The 22,442-nt window shown below is 48.8% G+C and overlaps 1 protein-coding gene across 1 annotated transcript; it reads right to left on the reverse strand.

Moving 5' to 3' along the window:
- Positions 1-5,349: 5,349 nt before the first annotated feature.
- LOC129848838 (G-protein coupled receptor 54-like) lies at positions 5,350-22,160 on the reverse strand. The gene is made up of 7 exons (XM_055915927.1): positions 21,189-22,160; positions 20,703-20,990; positions 16,042-16,166; positions 10,943-11,078; positions 8,089-8,327; positions 7,823-7,981; positions 5,350-5,989 (listed from the first exon to the last, which is right to left on the reverse strand). Exons 2-7 carry the CDS (start codon positions 20,956-20,958, stop codon positions 5,741-5,743), a joined length of 1,164 nt encoding a protein of 387 aa, XP_055771902.1. The 5' UTR covers positions 20,959-20,990; positions 21,189-22,160; the 3' UTR covers positions 5,350-5,740.
- Positions 22,161-22,442: the final 282 nt, after the last annotated feature.

A 22,442-nucleotide genomic window follows, 5' to 3' on the forward strand; every position in this document is an offset into this window, starting at 1 on the left:
ATCGCCATCCGGCTTGGATTCTCTGTCGACACAACCACGTCTGGTCTGCAGACGAATACCCCATCCGCTGTGCCCTCAACCGGCCTCCGTCTGAGCAGACCCCCTCCGTCTGAGCAGACCTCCCCCCGGGCTACTAACTTTAAACGCCGCGGGCTAGCTTAGTGGCGGCTTCCCTGCTCCATCTACGGCTGCCCCTGGACACTATGATCACTTGGCTACACAGCTGATGCCTGCCGGACTGTCCATTAATTCACGGTACTCCATTCTGTTCATTTGTGTTTTATCTGTCGGCTCCGTGTTTTAGCTCTGTGTGTAGTTAATCCGACCCTCTCTGCCTAGTCGTCGCCATTTTTACCTTCTGTTGCTGTGTTAGCTGACTAGCTGCTGTTATCTCACCTGTTGTTTTAGCTAGCTCTCCCAATCAAGACCTGCAATCACTTTATGCCTTACTGTATGTCTCTCTCAAATCTCAATATGCCTTGTATACTGTTGTTCAGGCTAGTTATCATTGTTTTGGTTTGCAATGGACCCCGTAGTTCTACTCTCCGTACCTCTGATACCTCCTTTGTCCCACCCCCCACACATGCGGTGACCTCACCCATTGAGACCAGCATGTCCAGAGATACAACCTCTCTTATCATCACCCAGTGCCTGGGCTTGCCTCCGCTGTACCCGTGCCCCACCATACCCTGGTCTGCACATTATGCCCAGAATCTATTCTACCACGCCCATAATCTGCTCCTTTTATTCCTTGTCCCCAACGCTCTAGGCGACCAGTTTTGATAGCCTTTAGCCGCACCCTCATCCTACTGCTCCTCTGTTCCTCGGGTGATGTGGAGGTAAACCCAGGCCCTGCATGTCCCCAGTCACCCTCATTTGTTGACTTCTGTGATCGAAAAAGCCTTGGCCTCATGCATGTCAACATCAGAAGCCTCCTCCCTAAGTTTGCCTTACTCACCCCTTTAGCACACTCTGCCAACCCTGATGTCCTTGCCGTGTCTGAATCCTGGCTTAGGAAGACCACCAAAAATTCTGAGATTTCCATACCCAACTATAACACTTTCCGTCAAGATAGAACTGCCAAAGGGGGAGGAGTTGCAATCTACTGCAGAGATAGCCTGCAAAGTTCTGTCATACTTTCCAGGTCTATGCCCAAACAGTTCGAACTTCTGATTTTAAAAATGAATCTCTCCAGAAATAAGTCTCTCACTGTTGCCGCCTGCTACCGACCCCCCTCAGCTCCCAGCTGTGCCCTGGACACCATCTGTGAATTGATCACTCCCCATCTAGCTTCAGAGTTTGTTCTGTTAGGTGACCTAAACTGGGATATGCTTAACACCCCGGCAGTCCTACAATCTAAGCTTGATGCCCTCAATCTCACACAAATCATCAAGGAACCCACCAGGTACAACCCTAAATCCGTAAACATGGGCACCCTAATAGACATTATCCTGACCAACTTGCCCTCCAAATACACCTCTGCTGTCTTCAATCAAGATCTCAGCGATCACTGCCTCATTGCCTGTATCCGCCACGGGTCCACGGTCAAACGACCACCCCTCATCACTGTCAAACGCTCCCTAAAACAGTTCTGCGAGCAGGCCTTTCTAATCGACCTGGCCCGGGTACCCTGGAAGGATATTGACCTCATCCCGTCAGTTGAGGATGCCTGGACATTCTTTAAAAGTTACTTCCTCACCATATTAGACAAGCATGCTCCGTTCAAAAAATGCAGAACTAAGAACAGATATAGCCCTTGGTTCACTCCAGACCTGACTGCCCTCGACCAGGACAAAAACATCCTGTGGCGAACTGCAATAGCATCGAAGAGTCCCCGCGATATGCAACTGTTCAGGGAAGTCAGGAACCAATACACGCAGTCAGTCAGGAAAGCAAAGGCCAGCTTTTTCAAGCAAAAATTTGCATCCTGTAGCTCTAACTCCAAAACGTTCTGGGATACTGTAAAGTCCATGGAGAACAAGAGCACCTCCTCCCAGCTGCCCACTGCACTGAGGCTAGATAACACGGTCACCACTGATAAGTCCGTGATAATCGAAAAGTTCTCTCTCCATATCCCTCCCCCTTTCCAAACCTCCCTCTCTCCCCTCCCTCTCTCCATCCCTCCTCCTATCTCTCTCTCCATATCCCTCCCCCTTTCCATCCCTCCCCCCCTCCATCCATCCATGATGGTACGAGAGCAAGATTGGGAATTTTTCTAGGTCACTACTCTTACAATAAGTGCCATGGGATCTTTAGTGACCACTGAGAGTCAGGACACCCATTTACCGTCCCATCCGAAGTACAGGTGCATCAAAGCTGGGACAGAGAGACTGAAAACCACAAATGGCCTGTGAGACAAACATATGACCTTCTCCTGTCTTTTAACTAGCAGAAAAAATGAACATAGTTTTGTCTTTAGCAGAAGGAGAGAGAGTGAGATATGTGGAAAGACCTTCCACGTGCACCATATGCTAATCCCCCTGGCTCCCCAGAGCTAATATAACACAGCTGATTGTCCTCTCTCCTCAGAGCTAATATAATACAGCTGATTGTCCTCTCTCCTCAGAGCTAATTTAACACAGCTGATTGTCCTCTCTCCTCAGACAGAGCTAATATAACACAGCTGATTGTCCTCTCTCCTCAGACAGAGCTAATATAACACAGCTGATTGTCCTCTCTCCTCAGAGCTAATATAATACAGCTTTTTGACCTCTCTCCCCAGAGCTAATATAACACAGCTGATTGTCCTCTCTCCTCAGAGCTAATATAACACAGCTGATTGTCCTCTCTCCTCAGACAGAGCTAATATAACACAGCTGATTGTCCTCTCTCCCCAGGGCTAATATAATACAGCTGATTGTCCTCTCTCCTCAGACAGAGCTAATATAACACAGCTGATTGTCCTCTCTCCTCAGACAGAGCTAATATAACACAGCTGATTGTCCTCTCTCCTCAGAGCTAATATAATACAGCTGATTGTCCTCTCTCCCCAGAGCTAATATAACACAGCTGATTGTCCTCTCTCCTCAGACAGAGCTAATATAACACAGCTGATTGTCCTCTCTCCTCAGAGCTAATATAACACAGCTGATTGTCCTCTCTCCTCAGACAGAGCTAATATAACACAGCTGATTGTCCTCTCTCCCCAGAGCTAATATAACACAGCTGATTGTCCTCTCTCCCCAGAGCTAATATAATACAGCTGATTGTCCTCTCTCCTCAGAGCTAATATAACACAGCTGATTGTCCTCTCTCCTCAGAGCTAATATAACACAGCTGATTGTCCTCTCTCCTCAGAGCTAATATAATACAGCTGATTGTCCTCTCTCCTCAGAGCTAATATAACACAGCTGATTGTCCTCAGACAGAGCTAATATAACACAGCTGATTGTCCTCTCTCCTCAGAGCTAATATGCAGGTCTTAGGAGACAGGATTGATAAAGGCTGTAAAAGCTCTACCTTGTGGCAGCCTTCTGTAAAGGCTCCCTCTTGTGGCAGCCTGCTGTAAAGGCTCCCTCTTATGGCAGCCTGCTGTAAAGGCTCCCTCTTGTGGCAGCCTGCTGTAAAGGCTCCCTCTTGTGGCATCCTGCTGTAAAGGCTCCCTCTTGTGGCAGCCTGCTGTAAAGGCTCCCTCTTGTGGCAGCCTGCTGTAAAGGCTCCCTCTTGTGGCAGCCTGCTGTAAAGGCTCCCTCTTGAGGCAGCCTGCTGTAAAAACAACTCCAAGTGATAAAGGTGACTGAATAGAAGAAAGCACCAAATTGCAGAGTTAGTTTTTAATGGAATGTCAATATAACTCCTTCCACATAAAACGGTTGTTTCTATGTACATTAAATCACTGATGGTCTACAGTAAGTAAACCCAGACAAAGCTAGAGTTAACAAGAGACAATATAAAACGTGGTTGAGGCAAGGTAACTGTCTCAGAGCAGCTACATCCACTATGGCCTGCATCCTAAATGACACCCTGATCCCATTTAACCAGGGCCCACGGGGAATAGGGGGCCATTTAACCAGGGTCCACAGGGAATAGGGGGCCATTTAACCAGGACCCACGGGGAATAGGGGGCCATTTAACCAGGGCCCACGGGGAATAGGGGGCCATTTAACCAGGACCCACGGGGAATAGGGGGCCATTTAACCAGGACCCACGGGGAATAGGGGGCCATTTAACCAGGGCCCACGGGGAATAGGGGGCCATTTAACCAGGACCCACGGGGAATAGGGGGCCATTTAACCAGGGCCCACGGGGAATAGGGGGCCATTTAACCAGGACCCACGGGGAATAGGGGGCCATTTGACCAGGGCCCACGGGGAATAGGGGGCCATTTGACCAGGGCCCACGGGGAATAGGGGGCCATTTAACCAGGACCCACGGGGAATAGGGGGCCATTTAACCAGGGCCCACGGGGAATAGGGGGCCATTTAACCAGGGCCCATGGGGAATAGGGGGCCATTTAACCAGGGAAATATGTGTCTCTATTATGGTCATACATTGGGCAGGAGGTTAGGAAGTGCAGCTCAGTTTCCACCTCATTTTGTGGGCAGTGTGCACATAGCCTGTCTTCTCTTGAGAGCCAGGTCTGCCTACGGCGGCGTTTCTCAAAAGCAAGGCTATGCTCACTGAATCTGTACATAGTCAAAGCTTTCCTTAAGTTTGGGTCAGTGACAGTGGTCAGGTATTCTGCCACTATATACTCTCTGTTTAGGGTCAGTCACAGTGGTCAGGTATTCTGCCACTGTGTTCTCTCTGTTTAGGGTCAGTCACAGTGGTCAGGTATTCTGCCACTGTTTACTCTCTGTTTAGGGTCAGTCACAGTGGTCAGGTATTCTGCCACTGTGGACTCTCTGTTTAGGGTCAGTCAGTGGTCAGGTATTCTGCCACTGTGGACTCTCTGTTTAGGGTCAGTCACAGTGGTCAGGTATTCTGCCACTGTGTACTCTCTGTTTAGGGTCAGTCACAGCGGTCAGGTATTCTGCCACTGTGTACTCTCTGTTTATGGCCAGATAGCATGGTCAGGTATTCTGCCACTGTGTACTCTCTGTTTAGGGCCAAATAACATTCTAGTTGGCTCAGTTCTTTTGTAGCATTATGGATCGGCTTCCTATTGGCCAATCTCAGGGGACCAATGACTGTGCTTGCAGTCATTGCTTGACATACATTTTTTACGATCATGATTGGCTTTTCTAAAACGTGATCAGTGCATGAACACACACACACACACCTCTGTCAAATATATTCAATAGTTATAGTTTATTAAAACTACAGAGCATGCAAAAAGAGCATACTAGAGTATTACAGTACTACATTATTACAGTACTACAGTACTAAAGTATTACAGTACTAGAGAATTACAGTATTATAGTACTAGAGTAGTACAGTATTACAGTACTAAAATACTACCTGTTCTAGACGAGAGACCAAAAATAGAAATAAAGATTAACATAATGAATATAAATAAAATGTGTATAATGATTAGGAATACATATTAACCTAATTCATAGGAATACATATTAACATAATTCATAGGAATACATATTAACATAATTCATAGGAATACATATTAACATCATGAATAGGAATATCAGACAGTAAAAAACAACTGAACAAAGACACAAAAGACTGCCATGTTACATGAGTTACAGAAGTCACATGACACATTGGGAACAGAGATCACGACAGGCATCAGCTAACGGACACACACAACTGTAAATAAATAATGAGACGTTTGCCCTGCTGGCCTTCAGGTCTCAGATGAAAGAAAGTGCATCTCTGTGTCCACGTTGGGGGCCTGGCATTCTGTCTCCCCCTGCCCCTCCCTCCCTGCCTCCCCCACCCTCCCCCTGCCCCTCCCTCTCCCTTGGCCCTGCGGGCTGAAGACAGAGGGGAAGGCATTTTTAAAGGCCTTTCTGAAGTTGTTGCCCATGAAAGCGTAGACCAGAGGGTTGACAGAAGAGTTGGAGTAGGACATGCAGTGGGCCCAGATCTTCACCTGGCAACCAAAACAAAACCAGCACTTTATTTACACGTAATTAACCAAAACATAACCAGCACTTAATTTACACATTATCGTTCAAAACAAAACCAGCACTTTATTTATACATTATCGTTCAAAACAAAACCAGCACTTTATTTACACGTAATTAACCAAAACAAAACCAGCACTTTATTTACACGTGCATTTAAACATTTTAAAAAATCACATTTATTTAACCAGGTAGGCTAGTTGAGAACAAGTTCTCATTTACAACTGTGACCTGGTCAAGATAAAGCAAAGCAGTTCGACACAAACAACAACACAGAGTTACACATGGAATAAACAAGCGTACAGTCAATAATACAATAGAAAAATCTATATACAGTGTGAGCAAATGTAGAAGAGTAGGAAGAAGAAGAAGGCAATAAATAGGCCGTGGTGGCGAAGTAATTACAAAATACCAATTAAACACTGGAGTGATTGATGTGCAGAAGATGAATGTGCAAGTAGAGATACTTGTCACGCCCTGACCTTAGAAAGCCTTGTTATTCTCTGCTTTGGTTAGGTCAGGGTGTGACTAGGGTGGGTACTCTAGTTTTTGTATTTCTATGTTGGTCCTGGTGTGGTTCCCAATCAGAGGCAGCTGTCTATCGTTGTCTCTGATAGGGGATCATATTTAGGCAGCCTTTTCCCGCCTGTTGTTTGTGGGATCTTGTTTTTGTGTAGTGCCTGTGAGCACTGCTTGAACTTCACGTTTCGTTTGTTTCCGTATTTGTTTTGGTGAGTTTCATTTATTAAAACATGTGGAACTCTGCGGCGCCTTGGTCGGTGATCTGTTTGTTAACTTATTAGCTTTCAAAGACTTTAGAAAGGCAGGGTAGGATAGATATAGTTCTATAACAGTTTGGGTCCAAGGTGTCTCCCCCTTTGAAGTTGGGGATGATCGCGGCAGCTCTCCAATCTATGGTGATCTCAGACGATACGAAAAAGAGGTTGGTAACAGGGGTTGCAACATTTGCAGCGGATCATTTTAGAAAGAGAGGGTCAAGATTGTCTAGCCCAGCTGATTTGTAGGGGTCCAGGTTTTGCAGCTCTTTCAGAACATCAGGTGTCTGGATTTGGGTGAAGGAGAAGTGGGGGTGGCTTGGGCGAGTTGCTGTGGGGGGTGCAGCGCTGTTGACCGGGGTTGGGGTAGCCAGGTGGAAAGCATGGCCAGCCGCGGAAAAATGCTTATTTAAATTCTCGATTATCGTAGATTTATCGGTGGTAACAGTGTTTCCAAGCCTCAGTGCAGTGGGCAGATGATTTGTGTGAGATTGAGGGCATCTAGTTTAGATTGTAGGACGGCCAGGGTGTTACCTTCTTTGATATAGGGGGCAGCATTTTCACTTTTGGATGAATTGCGTGCCCAGAGTGAACTGCCTCCTACTCTGGTCAGATGCTAATATATGCATATTATTATTACTATTGGATAGAACACACTCTGAAGTTTCTAAAACTGTTTGAATGATGACAGAACTCATATGGTCTGTCTGTCTGTCTGTCTGTCTGTCTGTCTGTCTGCCTGTCTGTCTGTCTGTCTGTCTGTCTACACCACCCTTGTATTAGTCCCTTCTCCTTTAGTCAACCTCACTAGTTCCCACTAGAGTTATCCTATTGCCTATTCATTAAATGGAGACAGACAGACACAGACACAGACACAGACAGAGACAGAGACAGAGACAGAGACAGAGACAGAGACAGAGACAGAGACAGAGACACAGACAGACAGACAGACAGACAGACAGAGTTACCTTGTAGAGTGCGTAGGGCAGACAGACAGACAGACAGACAGACAGACAGAGTTACCTTGTAGAGTGCGTAGGAGCGCAGGTGTGGTCCGAAGGCCTGGAGCAGGATGCAGATCTGGATGGGTCCCCAGCACACAGTGAACAGAGCCACCATCACCACCACCATCCTAGAGACACGAGCCCTGACTGTTGCACCACGCTCTGCTTGGGCTGTTACCTACAGGGGGTAGGGGTTAAGGTTAGGGGGGGGTTTGGGGTTAGGGTCAGGGGAAGGGTTAGGGTCAGGGGAAGGTTAGGGGTCGGCAGGGTGTGTTGTCTAACTACCTGGTAGTTGCTGTCGCCGGGCTGTACCGAGGGCTGTCCCATGCGTTTGATCATGAAGGCGTAACAGAAGCAGATGGTGATGAGAGGTAACAGGTAGACAGCCAGGAAGCTGTAAAGGATAAACGCTCTCTGGAGGCGGGCTGAAGGAAACACTTCGCTGCAGTAGGTCTGGGGACCGAACCAACAGCCTTCCTCTAAACGCTGATACAGAGCTACAGGCACTGACAGCAGGAGAGAACCTGGGGGAAGGATGGAGAGATGGAGATGAAGAGGTGGATATGGAGAGATAGAGAAGGAGAGAGAGAGATGGAGAGATAGAGAGATAGGGATGGAGAGATAGAGATGAAGAGGTGGATATGGAGAGATGGAGAGATAGGGATGGAGAGATAGAGATGAGAGATAGAGAGATAGGGATGGAGAGATAAAGATGGAGAGATATAGAGATAAAGAGCAAGCTGGTCCTGGGGCTCTGTTCACAAACACAAACAGACCCCACAGAGCCCCAGGACAGCAACACAATTAGACCCAACCAAATCATGAGGAAACAAAAGGATAATTACTTGACACATTGGAAAGAATTAACAAAAAAACTGAGCAAACTAGAATGCTATTTGGCCCTAAACAGAGAATACACAGTGGCAGAATACCTGACCACTGTGACTGACCCAAACTTAAGGAAAGCTTTGACTATGTACAGACTCAGTGAGCATAGCCTTGCTATTGAGAAAGGCCGCCGTAGGCAGACATGGCTCTCAAGAGAAGACAGGCTATGTGCTCACTTCCCACAAAATGAGGTGGAAACTGAGCTGCACTTCCTAACCTCCTGCCCAATGTAAGACCATATTAGAGACACATATTTCCCTCAGATTACACAGATCCACAAAGAATTAGAAAACAAATCCAATTTTGATAAACTCCCTTATCTATTGGGTGAAATACCACAGTGTGCCATCACAGCAGCAAGATTTGTGACCTGTTGCCACAAGAAAAGGGCAACCAGTGAAGAACAAACACCATTGTAAATACAACCCATATTTATGCTTATTTATTTTCCCTTTTGTACTTTAATAACTATTTGTACAACACTGTATATTTACATAATATGACATTTGAAATGTCTTTATTATTTTGGAACTTCTGTGAGTGTAATGTTTACTGTTCATTTTATTTTTTATTTCACTTTTGCATATTATCTACCTCACTTGTTGGCAATGTCGGCAATGTTAAAAACTTCTTCGGGATCGGTTGAGCTAACGTAGGCTAATGCGATTAGCATGAGGTTGTAAGTAACAAGAACATTTCCCAGGACATAGACATATCGGATATAGGCAGAAAGCTTAAATTCTTGTTAATCTAACTGCACTGTCCAATTTACAGTATCTATTACAGTGAAAGATTACCATGCTATTGTTTGAGGAGAATGCACAGTTATGAACTTGAAAAGTTATTAATAAACAAATTAGATACAACATTTTGAACAGAAATGCAATAGTTCATTAGATCAATCTAAAATGTTGTATATACACTGCTGCCATCTAGTGGCAAAAATCTAAATTGCACCTAGGCTGGAATAATACATTATGGTCTTTCTCTTGCATTTCAAAGATGATGGTAAAAAAAATACAAAATAAAATTTTATTTTCTATATATTATCTTTCACCAGATCTATTGTGTTATATTCTCCTCCATCCCTTTCACATTTCGTCAAACTTCAAAGTGTTTCCTTTCAAATAGTACCAAGAATATGCATAGCCTTGCTTCAGGTCCTGAGTTACAGGCAGTTGGATTTGGTTATGTCATTTCTGGTGAAAACATTTTTTTTTAAAGGGCGGATCCTTTTAACATAGATTTCCCAATAAAGCCCCTTGAATTAAATTGAATTATAGAGATAGAGATATAGAGATATAGAGATGGAGAGATGGAGAGCAGGACAGATAGAGATGGAGAGATGAAGAGCTGGAGAGACAGAGATGGAGATGGAGAGATATAGAGATGGAGAGATATAGAGATGGAGAGATATAGAGATGGAGAGATATAGAGATGGATATGTAGAGATGGAGAGCAGGAGAGACAGAGATGGAGAGATATAGAGATGGAGAGATAAAGAGATGGAGAGATATAGAGATGGAGAGATATAGAGATGGAGAGATATAGAGATGGATATGTAGAGATGGAGAGCAGGAGAGACAGAGATGGAGAGATATAGAGATGGAGAGATGGAGAGATATAGAGATGGAGAGATATAGAGATGGAGAGATAGAGATATAGAGAGATATAGATATGGAGAGATATAGAGATGGAGACATATAGAGATGGAGAGATATAGAGATGGAGAGATATAGAGTGATGGAGAGATATAGATATGGAGAGATATAGAGATGGAGAGATATAGATATGGAGAGATATAGAGATGGAGAGATATAGAGATGGAGAGATATAGAGATGGAGAGATATAGATATGGAGAGATATAGATATGGAGAGATATAGATATGGAGAGATATAGAGATGGAGACATATAGAGATGGAGAGATATAGAGATGGAGAGATATAGAGATGGAGAGATATAGAGATGGAGAGATATAGATATGGAGAGATATAGATATGGAGAGTTATAGAGATGGAGAGATATAGAGATGGAGAGATATAGAGATGGAGAGATATAGAGATGGAGAGATATAGATATGGAGAGATATAGATATGGAGAGATATAGAGATGGAGAGATATAGATATGGAGAGATATAGATATGGAGAGATATAGATATGGAGAGATATAGAGATGGAGAGATAGAGAGAGTATGTATCGCACAGATCTGGAAATGTTACAGAATAGATGTGTGTGTGAATGTGTGTACCGATCCAGATGGAAACAGACACCGTCACGGCCATGCGAGGGGTGCGGTGGCGTAGAGACTGTAGAGGGTAGACGGTCACGTAGCAACGGTCAACACTCATAGCAGACAGAGTTACACAAGTCGCCTGGGCTGTCACCTGGAACACAGAGATAAACAGGTCACCTGGAACACACAGATAAACAGGTCACCTAGACTGTCACCTGGAACACACAGTTACATAGGTCACCTGGGCTGTCACCTGGAACACACAGATAAACAGGTCACCTGGAACACACAGATAAACAGGTTGCCTGGTCTGTCACCTGGAACACACAGATAAACAGGCCACCTGGAACACAGAGATAAACAGGTCACCTGGAACACACAGATAAACAGGTCACCTGGAACACAGAGATAAACAGGTCACCTGGAACACAGAGATAAACAGGTCACCTGGAACACAGAGATAAACAGGTCACCTAGACTGTCACCTGGAACACACAGATAAACAGGTCACCTGGAACAGACAGATAAACAGGTCACCTGGAACACACAGATAAACAGGTCACCTGGAACACAGAGATAAACAGGTCACCTGGAACACAGATAAACAGGTCGCCTGGAACACACAGATAAACAGGTCACCTAGACTGTCACCTGGAACACACAGTTACACAGGTCACCTGGAACACAGAGATAAACAGGTCACCTGGAACACACAGATAAACATGTCACCTGGAACACAGAGATAAACAGGTCACCTGGAACACACAGATAAACAGGTCACCTGGAACACACAGTTACACAGGTCACCTGGAACACACAGATAAACAGGTCACCTGGAACACACAGATAAACAGGTCACCTGGAACACACAGATAAACAGGTCACCTGGAACACACAGATAAACAGGTCACCTGGAACACAGATAAACAGGTCACCTGGAACACACAGATAAACAGGTCACCTGGAACACAGAGATAAACAGGTCACCTGGAACACAGAGATAAACAGGTCACCTGGAACAGACAGATAAACAGGTCACCTGGAACACGCAGATAAACAGGTTGCCTGGTCTGTCACCTGGAACACACAGATAAACAGGTCGCCTGGTCTGTCACCTGGAACACACAAGTTACACAGGTCGCCTGGGCTGTCACCTGGAACACACAAGTTACACAGGTCGCCTGGGCTGTCACCTGGAACACACAGTTACACAGGTCGCCTGGGCTGTCACCTGGAACACACAGTTACACAGGTCACCTGGGCTGTCACCTGGAACACACAGTTACACAGGTCGCCTGGGCTGTCACCTGGAACACACAGTTACACAGGTCGCCTGGGCTGTCACCTGGAACACACAGTTACACAGGTCGCCTGAGCTGTCACCTGGAACACACAGTTACACAGGTCGCCTGGGCTGTCACCTGGAACACACAGTTACACAGGTTGCCTGAACTGACACCTGGAACACTACACTCAAACACTAATCACTATTGAATTTTTTCAATAATGAGTTAAAAGCACAAAAATCAGATAGCTGACAGTCTGTGGTTTGTGTCTGTGACCCACCTGTTGTAGGTAGCTGACAGTCTGTGGTTTGTGACCCACCTGTTGTAGGTAGCTGACAGTCTGTGGTTTGTGACCCACCTGTTGTAGGTAGCTGACAGTCTGTGGTTTGTGACCCACCTCTTGTAGGTAGCTGACAGTCTGTGGTTTGTGTCTGTGACCCACCTGTTGTAGGTAGCTGACAGACTGTGGTTTGTGTCTGTGACCCACCTGTTGAAGGTAGCTGACAGTCTGTGGTCTGTGTCTGTGACCCACCTGTTGTAGGTAGCTGAGAGTCTGTGGTTTGTGACCCACCTGTTGTAGGTAGCTGACAGTCTGTGGTTTGTGACCCACCTGTTGTAGGTAGCTGACAGTCTGTGGTTTGTGTCTGTGACCCACCTGTTGTAGGTAGCTGACAGTCTGTGGTTTGTGACCCACCTCTTGTAGGTAGCTGACAGTCTGTGGTGTGTGACCCACCTGTTGTAGGTAGCTGACAGTCTGTGGTTTGTGTCTGTGACCCACCTGTTGTAGGTAGCTGACAGTCTGTGGTTTGTGTCTGTGACCCACCTGTTGTAGGTAGCTGACAGTCTGTGGTCTGTGACCCACCTGTTGTAGGTAGCTGACAGTCTGTGGTGTGTGACCCACCTGTTGTAGGTAGCTGAAAGTCTGTGGTTTTTGATCCACCTGTTGTAGGTAGCTGACAGTCTGTGGTCTGTGACCCACCTGTTGTAGGTAGCTGACAGTCTGTGGTTTGTGACCCACCTGTTGTAGGTAGCTGACAGTCTGTGGTTTGTGACCCACCTCTTGTAGGTAGCTGACAGTCTGTGGTTTGTGTCTGTGACCCACCTGTTGTAGGTAGCTGACAGACTGTGGTTTGTGTCTGTGACCCACCTGTTGAAGGTAGCTGACAGTCTGTGGTCTGTGTCTGTGACCCACCTGTTGTAGGTAGCTGACAGTCTGTGGTTTGTGACCCACCTGTTGTAGGTAGCTGACAGTCTGTGGTTTGTGACCCACATGTTGTAGGTAGCTGAAAGTCTGTGGTTTGTGACCCACCTGTTGTAGGTAGCTGACAGTCTGTGGTTTGTGTCTGTGACCCACCTGTTGTAGGTAGTTGACAGTCTGTGGTTTGTGTCTGTGACCCACCTGTTGTAGGTAGCTGACAGTCTGTGGTTTGTGACCCACCTGTTGTAGGTAGCTGACAGTCTGTGGTTTGTGACCCACCTGTTGTAGGTAGCTGACAGTCTGTGGTTTGTGACCCACCTGTTGTAGGTAGCTGACAGTCTGTGGTTTGTGACCCACCTGTTGTAGGTAGCTGACAGTCTGTGGTTTGTGTCCCACCTGTTGTAGGTAGCTGACAGTCTGTGGTCTGTGACCCACCTGTTGTAGGTAGCTGACAGTCTGTGGTTTGTGACCCACCTGTTGTAGGTAGCTGACAGTCTGTGGTTTGTGACCCACCTGTTGTAGGTAGCTGACAGTCTGTGGTTTGTGACCCACCTGTTGTAGGTAGCTGACAGTCTGTGGTTTGTGACCCACCTGTTGTAGGTAGCTGACAGTCTGTGGTGTGTGACCCACCTGTTGTAGGTAGCTGACAGTCTGTGACCCACCTGTTGTAGGTAGCTGACAGTCTGTGGTTTGTGACCCACCTGTTGTAGGTAGCTGACAGTCTGTGGTTTGTGACCCACCTGTTGTAGGTAGCTGACAGTCTGTGGTTTGTGACCCACCTGTTGTAGGTAGCTGACAGTCTGTGGTCTGTGACCCACCTGTTGTAGGTAGCTGACAGTCTGTGGTCTGTGACCCACCTGTTGTAGGTAGCTGACAGTCTGTGGTTTGTGTCTGTGACCCACCTGTTGTAGGTAGCTGATAGTCTGTGGTCTGTGACCCACCTGTTGTAGGTAGCTGACAGTCTGTGGTTTGTGACCCACCTGTTGTAGGTAGCTGACAGTCTGTGGTCTGTGACCCACCTGTTGTAGGTAGCTGACAGTCAGTGGTTTGTGACCCACCTGTTGTAGGTAGCTGACAGTCTGTGGTTTGTGACCCACCTGTTGTAGGTAGCTGACAGTCTGTGGTTTGTGACCCACCTGTTGTAGGTAGCTGACAGTCTGTGGTTTGTGACCCACCTGTTGTAGGTAGCTGACAGTCTGTGGTTTGTGTCTGTGACCCACCTGTTGTAGGTAGCTGACAGTCTGTGGTTTGTGACCCACCTGTTGTAGGTAGCTGACAGTCTGTGGTTTGTGACCCACCTGTTGTAGGTAGCTGACAGTCTGTGGTTTGTGACCCACCTGTTGTAGGTAGCTGACAGTCTGTGGTTTGTGTCCCACCTGTTGTAGGTAGCTGACAGTCTGTGGTTTGTGACCCACCTGTTGTAGGTAGCTGACAGTCTGTGGTTTGTGACCCACCTGTTGTAGGTAGCTGACAGTCTGTGGTGTGTGACCCACCTGTTGTAGGTAGCTGACAGTCCGTGGTGTGTGACCCACCTGTTGTAGGTAGCTGACAGTCTGTGGTGTGTGACCCACCTGTTGTAGGTAGCTGACAGTCTGTGGTCTGTGACCCACCTGTTGTAGGTAGCTGACAGTCTGTGGTTTGTGACCCACCTGTTGTAGGTAGCTGACAGTCTGTGGTGTGTGACCCACCTGTTGTAGGTAGCTGACAGTCTGTGGTTTGTGACCCACCTGTTGTAGGTAGCTGACAGTCTGTGGTGTGTGACCCACCTGTTGTAGGTAGCTGACAGTCTGTGGTGTGTGACCCACCTGTTGTAGGTAGCTGACAGTCTGTGGTGTGTGACCCACCTGTTGTAGGTAGCTGACAGTCTGTGGTCTGTGACCCACCTGTTGTAGGTAGCTGACAGTCTGTGGTTTGTGACCCACCTGTTGTAGGTAGCTGACAGTCTGTGGTTTGTGACCCACCTGTTGTAGGTAGCTGACAGTCTGTGGTGTGTGACCCACCTGTTGTAGTTAGCTGACAGTCTGTGGTTTGTGACCCACCTATTGTAGGTAGCTGACAGTCTGTGGTTTGTGTCTGTGACCCACCTGTTGTAGGTAGCTGACAGTCTGTGGTGTGTGACCCACCTGTTGTAGGTAGCTGACAGTCTGTGGTCTGTGACCCACCTGTTGTAGGTAGCTGACAGTCTGTGGTGTGTGACCCACCTGTTGTAGGTAGCTGACAGTCTGTGGTTTGTGACCCACCTGTTGTAGGTAGCTGACAGTCTGTGGTGTGTGACCCACCTGTTGTAGGTAGCTGACAGTCTGTGGTTTGTGACCCACCTGTTGTAGGTAGCTGACAGTCTGTGGTGTGTGACCCACCTGTTGTAGGTAGCTGACAGTCTGTGGTTTGTTACCCACCTGTTGTAGGTAGCTGACAGTCTGTGGTTTGTGACCCACCTGTTGTAGGTAGCTGACAGTCTGTGGTGTGTGACCCACATGTTGTAGGTAGCTGACAGTCTGTGGTTTGTGACCCACCTGTTGTAGGTAGCTGACAGTCTGTGGTGTGTGACCCACCTGTTGTAGGTAGCTGACAGTCTGTGGTTTGTGACCCACCTGTTGTAGGTAGCTGACAGTCTGTGGTTTGTGACCCACCTGTTGTAGGTAGCTGACCAGACGACACATGAGATCTCCGAACACCCAGCTTGGCAGGGGGTACAGGGTAGCGGTGAAGGGAACACAACACACCAGGAACATAATGTCTGTGGTGGCCAGGTTCACTGCAGCAACACAGGACAGAGAGGGTAGAGGGTAGCCAGGGACACAGGACAGAGAGGGTAGAGGGTAGAGGGTAGCCAGGGACACAGGACAGAGAGGGTAGAGGGTAGCCAGGGACACAGGACAGAGAGGGTAGAGGGTAGCCAGGGACACAGGACAGAGAGGGCAGAGGGTAGAGGGTAGAGGGTAGCCAGGGACACAGGACAGAGAGGGTAGAGGGTAGAGGGTAGAGGGTAGAGGGTAGAGGGTAGAGGGTAGAGGGTAGAGGGTAGCCAGGGACAGAGGACAGAGAGGTTAGAGGGTAGCCAGGGACACAGGACAGAGAGGTTAGAGGGTAGAGGTTAGAGGGTAGAGGGTAGCCAGGGACACAGGACAGAGAGGGTAGAGGTTAGAGGGTAGCCAGGGACACAGGACAGAGAGGGTAGAGGGTAGAGGGTAGAGGGTAGCCAGGGACACAGGACAGAGAGGGTAGATGGTAGAGGGTAGAGGGTAGCCAGGGACACAGGACAGAGAGGGTAGAGGGTAGAGGGTAGAGGGTAGCCAGGGACACAGGACAGAGAGGGTAGAGGGTAGCCAGGGACACAGGACAGAGAGGGTAGAGGGTAGAGGGTAGAGGGTAGAGGGTAGCCAGGGACACAGGACAGAGAGGGTAGAGGTTAGAGGGTAGCCAGGGACACAGGACAGAGAGGGTAGAGGGTAGAGGGTAGAGGGTAGCCAGGGACACAGGACAGAGAGGGTAGATGGTAGAGGGTAGAGGGTAGCCAGGGACACAGGACAGAGAGGGTAGAGGGTAGAGGGTAGAGGGTAGCCAGGGACACAGGACAGAGAGGGTAGAGGGTAGCCAGGGACACAGGACAGAGAGGGTAGAGGTTAGAGGGTAGCCAGGGACACAGGACAGAGAGGTTAGAGGGTAGAGGGTAGAGGGTAGCCAGGGACACAGGACAGAGAGGGTAGAGGGTAGCCAGGGACACAGGACAGAGAGGGTAGAGGGTAGAGGGTAGAGGGTAGCCAGGGACACAGGACAGAGAGGGTAGAGGGTAGCCAGGGACACAGGACAGAGAGGGTAGAGGTTAGAGGGTAGCCAGGGACACAGGACAGAGAGGGTAGAGGGTAGAGGGTAGAGGGTAGCCAGGGACACAGGACAGAGAGGGTAGAGGTTAGAGGGTAGCCAGGGACACAGGACAGAGAGGGTAGAGGGTAGAGGGTAGCCAGGGACACAGGACAGAGAGGGTAGAGGGTAGCCAGGGACACAGGACAGAGAGGGTAGAGGGTAGAGGGTAGCCAGGGACACAGGACAGAGAGGGTAGAGGGTAGCCAGGGACACAGGACAGAGAGGGTAGAGGGTAGAGGTTAGAGGGTAGCCAGGGACACAGGACAGAGAGGGTAGAGGTTAGAGGGTAGCCAGGGACACAGGACAGAGAGGGTAGAGGTTAGAGGGTAGCCAGGGACACAGGACAGAGAGGGTAGAGGGTAGAGGGTAGAGGGTAGCCAGGGACACAGGACAGAGAGGGTAGAGGGTAGCCAGGGACACAGGACAGAGAGGGTAGAGGTTAGAGGGTAGCCAGGGACACAGGACAGAGAGGGTAGAGGGTAGAGGGTAGAGGGTAGCCAGGGACACAGGACAGAGAGGGTAGAGGTTAGAGGGTAGCCAGGGACACAGGACAGAGAGGGTAGAGGGTAGAGGGTAGCCAGGGACACAGGACAGAGAGGGTAGAGGGTAGCCAGGGACACAGGACAGAGAGGGTAGAGGTTAGAGGGTAGCCAGGGACACAGGACAGAGAGGGTAGAGGGTAGAGGGTAGCCAGGGACACAGGACAGAGAGGGTAGAGGTTAGAGGGTAGCCAGGGACACAGGACAGAGAGGGTAGAGGGTAGAGGGTAGAGGGTAGCCAGGGACACAGGACAGAGAGGGTAGAGGGTAGCCAGGGACACAGGACAGAGAGGGTAGAGGGTAGAGGGTAGAGGGTAGCCAGGGACACAGGACAGAGAGGGTAGAGGGTAGAGGGTAGAGGGTAGCCAGGGACACAGGACAGAGAGGGTAGAGGGTAGCCAGGGACACAGGACAGAGAGGGTAGAGGTTAGAGGGTAGCCAGGGACACAGGACAGAGAGGGTAGAGGGTAGAGGGTAGCCAGGGACACAGGACAGAGAGGGTAGAGGGTAGAGGGTAGCCAGGGACACAGGACAGAGAGGGTAGAGGGTAGAGGGTAGCCAGGGACACAGGACAGAGAGGGTAGAGGGTAGAGGGTAGCCAGGGACACAGGACAGAGAGGGTAGATGGTAGCCAGGGACACAGGACAGAGAGGGTAGAGGGTAGAGGGTAGAGGGTAGCCAGGGACACAGGACAGAGAGGGTAGAGGGTAGCCAGGGACACAGGACAGAGAGGGTAGAGGGTAGAGGGTAGAGGGTAGCCAGGGACACAGGACAGAGAGGGTAGATGGTAGCCAGGGACACAGGACAGAGAGGGTAGAGGGTAGAGGGTAGAGGTTAGAGGGTAGCCAGGGACACAGGACAGAGAGGGTAGAGGGTAGCCAGGGACACAGGACAGAGAGGGTAGAGGGTAGAGGGTAGCCAGGGACACAGGACAGAGAGGGTAGAGGGTAGAGGTTAGAGGGTAGCCAGGGACACAGGACAGAGAGGTTAGAGGGTAGAGGGTAGCCAGGGACACAGGACAGAGAGGGTAGAGGGTAGAGGGTAGCCAGGGACACAGGACAGAGAGGGTAGAGGGTAGCCAGGGACACAGGACAGAGAGGGTAGAGGGTAGCCAGGGACACAGGACAGAGAGGGTAGAAGGTAGAGGGTAGCCAGGGACACAGGACAGAGAGGGTAGAGGGTAGCCAGGGACACAGGACAGAGAGGGTAGAGGGTAGCCAGGGACACAGGACAGAGAGGGTAGAGGGTAGAGGGTAGAGGGTAGAGGGTAGCCAGGGACACAGGACAGAGAGGTTAGAGGGTAGAGGGTAGCCAGGGACACAGGACAGAGAGGGTAGATGGTAGCCAGGGACACAGGACAGAGAGGGTAGAGGGTAGAGGGTAGCCAGGGACACAGGACAGAGAGGTTAGAGGGTAGAGGGTAGCCAGGGACACAGGACAGAGAGGGTAGAGGGTAGAGGGTAGAGGGTAGCCAGGGACACAGGACAGAGAGGGTAGAGGGTAGCCAGGGACACAGGACAGAGAGGGTAGAGGGTAGAGGGTAGAGGGTAGCCAGGGACACAGGACAGAGAGGTTAGAGGGTAGAGGGTAGCCAGGGACACAGGACAGAGAGGGTAGATGGTAGCCAGGGACACAGGACAGAGAGGGTAGAGGGTAGCCAGGGACACAGGACAGAGAGGGTAGAGGGTAGAGGGTAGCCAGGGACACAGGACAGACAGGGTAGAGTTGAAGGGGACACAACACACCATGAACAAGATGTCTTTGTTTCACTGCAGAGACACGTCACAAAGAGTACAGACAGAGTTGACGTAACAGAGTTGACGTAACAGAGTTGACGTAACAGAGTTGACGTAACAGAGTTGTTGTAACAGAGTTGACGTAACAGAGTTGACATAAGAGAGTCGATGTAACAGAGTTGACGTAACAGAGTTGTTGTAACAGAGTTGACGTTACAGAGTTGACATAACAGAGTTGACATAACAGAGTTGACGTAACAGAGTTGTTGTAACAGAGTTGACGTAACAGAGTTGACATAAGAGAGTTGACGTAACAGAGTTGATGTAACAGAGTTGACATAAGAGAGTTGATGTTACAGAGTTGACATAACAGAGTTCTTGTAACAGAGTTGACTTAACAGAGTTGACATAACAGAGTTGACATAACAGAGTTGATGTAACAGAGTTGATGTAAGAGTTGACATAACATAGTTGACATAACAGTGTTGACATAACAGAGTTGTTGTAACAGAGTTGACATAACAGAGTTGACATAACATAGTTGACATAACAGTGTTGACATAACAGAGTTGTTGTAACAGAGTTGACATAACAGAGTTGACATAACAGAGTTGACATAACAGAGTTGTTGTAACAGAGTTGACATAACAGAGTTGTTGTAACAGAGTTGACATAACAGAGTTGACATAACATAGTTGACATAACAGAGTTGACATAACAGAGTTGTTGTAACAGAGTTGACATAACAGAGTTGACATAACATAGTTGACATAACAGTGTTGACATAACAGAGTTGTTGTAACAGAGTTGACATAACAGAGTTGACATAACAGAGTTGACATAACAGAGTTGATGTAACAGAGTTGATGTAAGAGTTGACATAACATAGTTGACATAACAGTGTTGACATAACAGAGTTGTTGTAACAGAGTTGACATAACATAGTTGACATAACAATGTTGACGTAACAGAGTTGACGTAACAGAGTTGATGTAACAGTGTTGACGTAACAGAGTTGACATAAGAGCTGACATAACAGAGTTGATGTAAGAGCTGACGTAACAGAGTTGACATAACAGAGTTGACATAACAGAGTTGACGTAAGAGCTGACATAACAGAGTTGATGTAAGAGCTGACATACAGAACAGTACCTATATAGAAGTTGGTGACGGTCCTCATCTGCTGGTGCCTGGTGATAACGTGGATGACCAGAGAGTTTCCCACCAGGCCGACCAGCATGATGAGGCTGAACAGGGTGGGCACCAGCCAGGCATCCACCAGCACAGGGGGTCCCTGCACATCCTGGTCCTCCAGAGAGGCTGACTGGTTACACAGTAAGCCTGAGAGGTCCGTTACGGCCAGGGGACGGAGGCTGCTGGGACCGGTCTCCACAGGGCTGTCCGTCATTATGCACTAAGTACTGCAGCTAGTCCACTGATCTAGAATAAGCAATAGTGGAAAATAGGATGTTAACATTTTTGGTTCTATAATATTTTTTTCAAATTCATGTTCCAATCAAACTGAGACAAAAACATTTATTTACTGGATCTAAACCGGGTAAACAAAGAAGAAAATAATATCTAATTTCTGTTTGATCTGTGCTTAGAATCATTTATCAAAGGTAGAGGTCGAGTCACCTGTTCGGAGTATTCCTCTTTTAGCTCACTCCTACCAAGATGTTCTGGACACACCACGACCAGTTCAGATCTCACACAGGAGATGGTCAATGTTCGCTCCGGTGTCCTCCTCCACCCTGGTCAATGTTAGCTCCAGTGTCCTCCTCCACCCTGGTCAATGTTCGCTCCGGTGTCCTCCTCCACCCTGGTCAATGGTCGCTCCAGTGTCCTCCTCCACCCTGGTCAATGTTCGCTCCGGTGTCCTCCTCAACCCTGGTCAATGTTCGCTCCAGTGTCCTCCTTCACCCTGGTCAATGGTCGCTCCAATGTCCTCCTTCACCCTGGTCAATGGTCGCTCCAATGTCCTCCTTCACCCTGGTCAATGTTCGCTCTAGTGTCCTCCTCCACCCTGGTCAATGGTCGCTCCAGTGTCCTCCTCCACCCTGGTCAATGTTCGCTCCGGTGTCCTCCTCCACCCTGGTCAATGTTCGCTCTAGTGTCCTCCTCCACCCTGGTCAATGGTCGCTCCAGTGTCCTCCTCCACCCTGGTCAATGTTCGCTCCAGTGTCCTCCTTCACCCTGGTCAATGTTCGCTCCAGTGTCCTCCTTCACCCTGGTCAATGTTCGCTCCAGTGTCCTCCTTCACCCTGGTCAATGTTCGCTCCGGTGTCCTCCTCCACCCTGGTCAATGTTCGCTCCGGTGTCCTCCTCCACCCTGGTCAATGTTCGCTCTAGTGTCCTCCTCCACCCTGGTCAATGTTCGCTCCAGTGTCCTCCTCCACCCTGGTCAATGGTCGCTCCAGTGTCCTCCTCCACCCTGGTCAATCTGTAAAATATCAGCTCTCAGTTCAAAGCACTCTGTCAAAGCCACAGCCATGGACAGACAGACAGCACTGACTTCAGAGGTAGAGAGAAGAGAGGGGAGGGGGGAGAAGAGATGGGAGGAGAGAGAAGAGAACGGAGGGGTAGAGAGAAGAGAGGGGAGGAGAGAGAAGAGAGGGGAGGAGAGAGAAGAGAGGGGAGGAGAGAGAAGAGAGGGGAGGAGGGAGAAGAGAGGGGAGGAGGGAGAAGAGAACGGAGGGGTAGAGAGAAGAGAAGGGAGGAGAGAGAAGAGAGGGGAGGAGAGAGAAGAGAGGGGAGTGGGAGAAGAGAGGGGAGGGGGGAGAAGAGAGGGGAGTGGGAGAAGAGAGGGGAGGGGGGAGAGGTTGGGTAGCCAGTCAGTCAGTCAGGTAGTCAGTCAGTCAGGTAGTCAGTCAGTCAGGTAGTCAGTCAGTC

This window comes from Salvelinus fontinalis, unplaced genomic scaffold (assembly GCF_029448725.1).
Source record: "Salvelinus fontinalis isolate EN_2023a unplaced genomic scaffold, ASM2944872v1 scaffold_1217, whole genome shotgun sequence".
NCBI classification, from domain to species: domain Eukaryota; kingdom Metazoa; phylum Chordata; class Actinopteri; order Salmoniformes; family Salmonidae; genus Salvelinus; species Salvelinus fontinalis.

Bases quoted from the DNA above. Each gene is read 5' to 3' on its own strand.
- LOC129848838 (XM_055915927.1), bottom strand. From the start codon at position 20,958: ATGACGGACAGCCCTGTGGAGACCGGTCCCAGCAGCCTCCGTCCCCTG. The intron at 11,079-16,041 runs GTGGGTCACAAA...TCTGTGTTCCAG, and splicing joins TGGTCAGCTACCTACAACAG to GTGACAGCCCAGGCGACTTG. The intron at 7,982-8,088 runs GTAGTTAGACAA...TACCCCCTGTAG, and splicing joins CCGGCGACAGCAACTACCAG to GTAACAGCCCAAGCAGAGCG.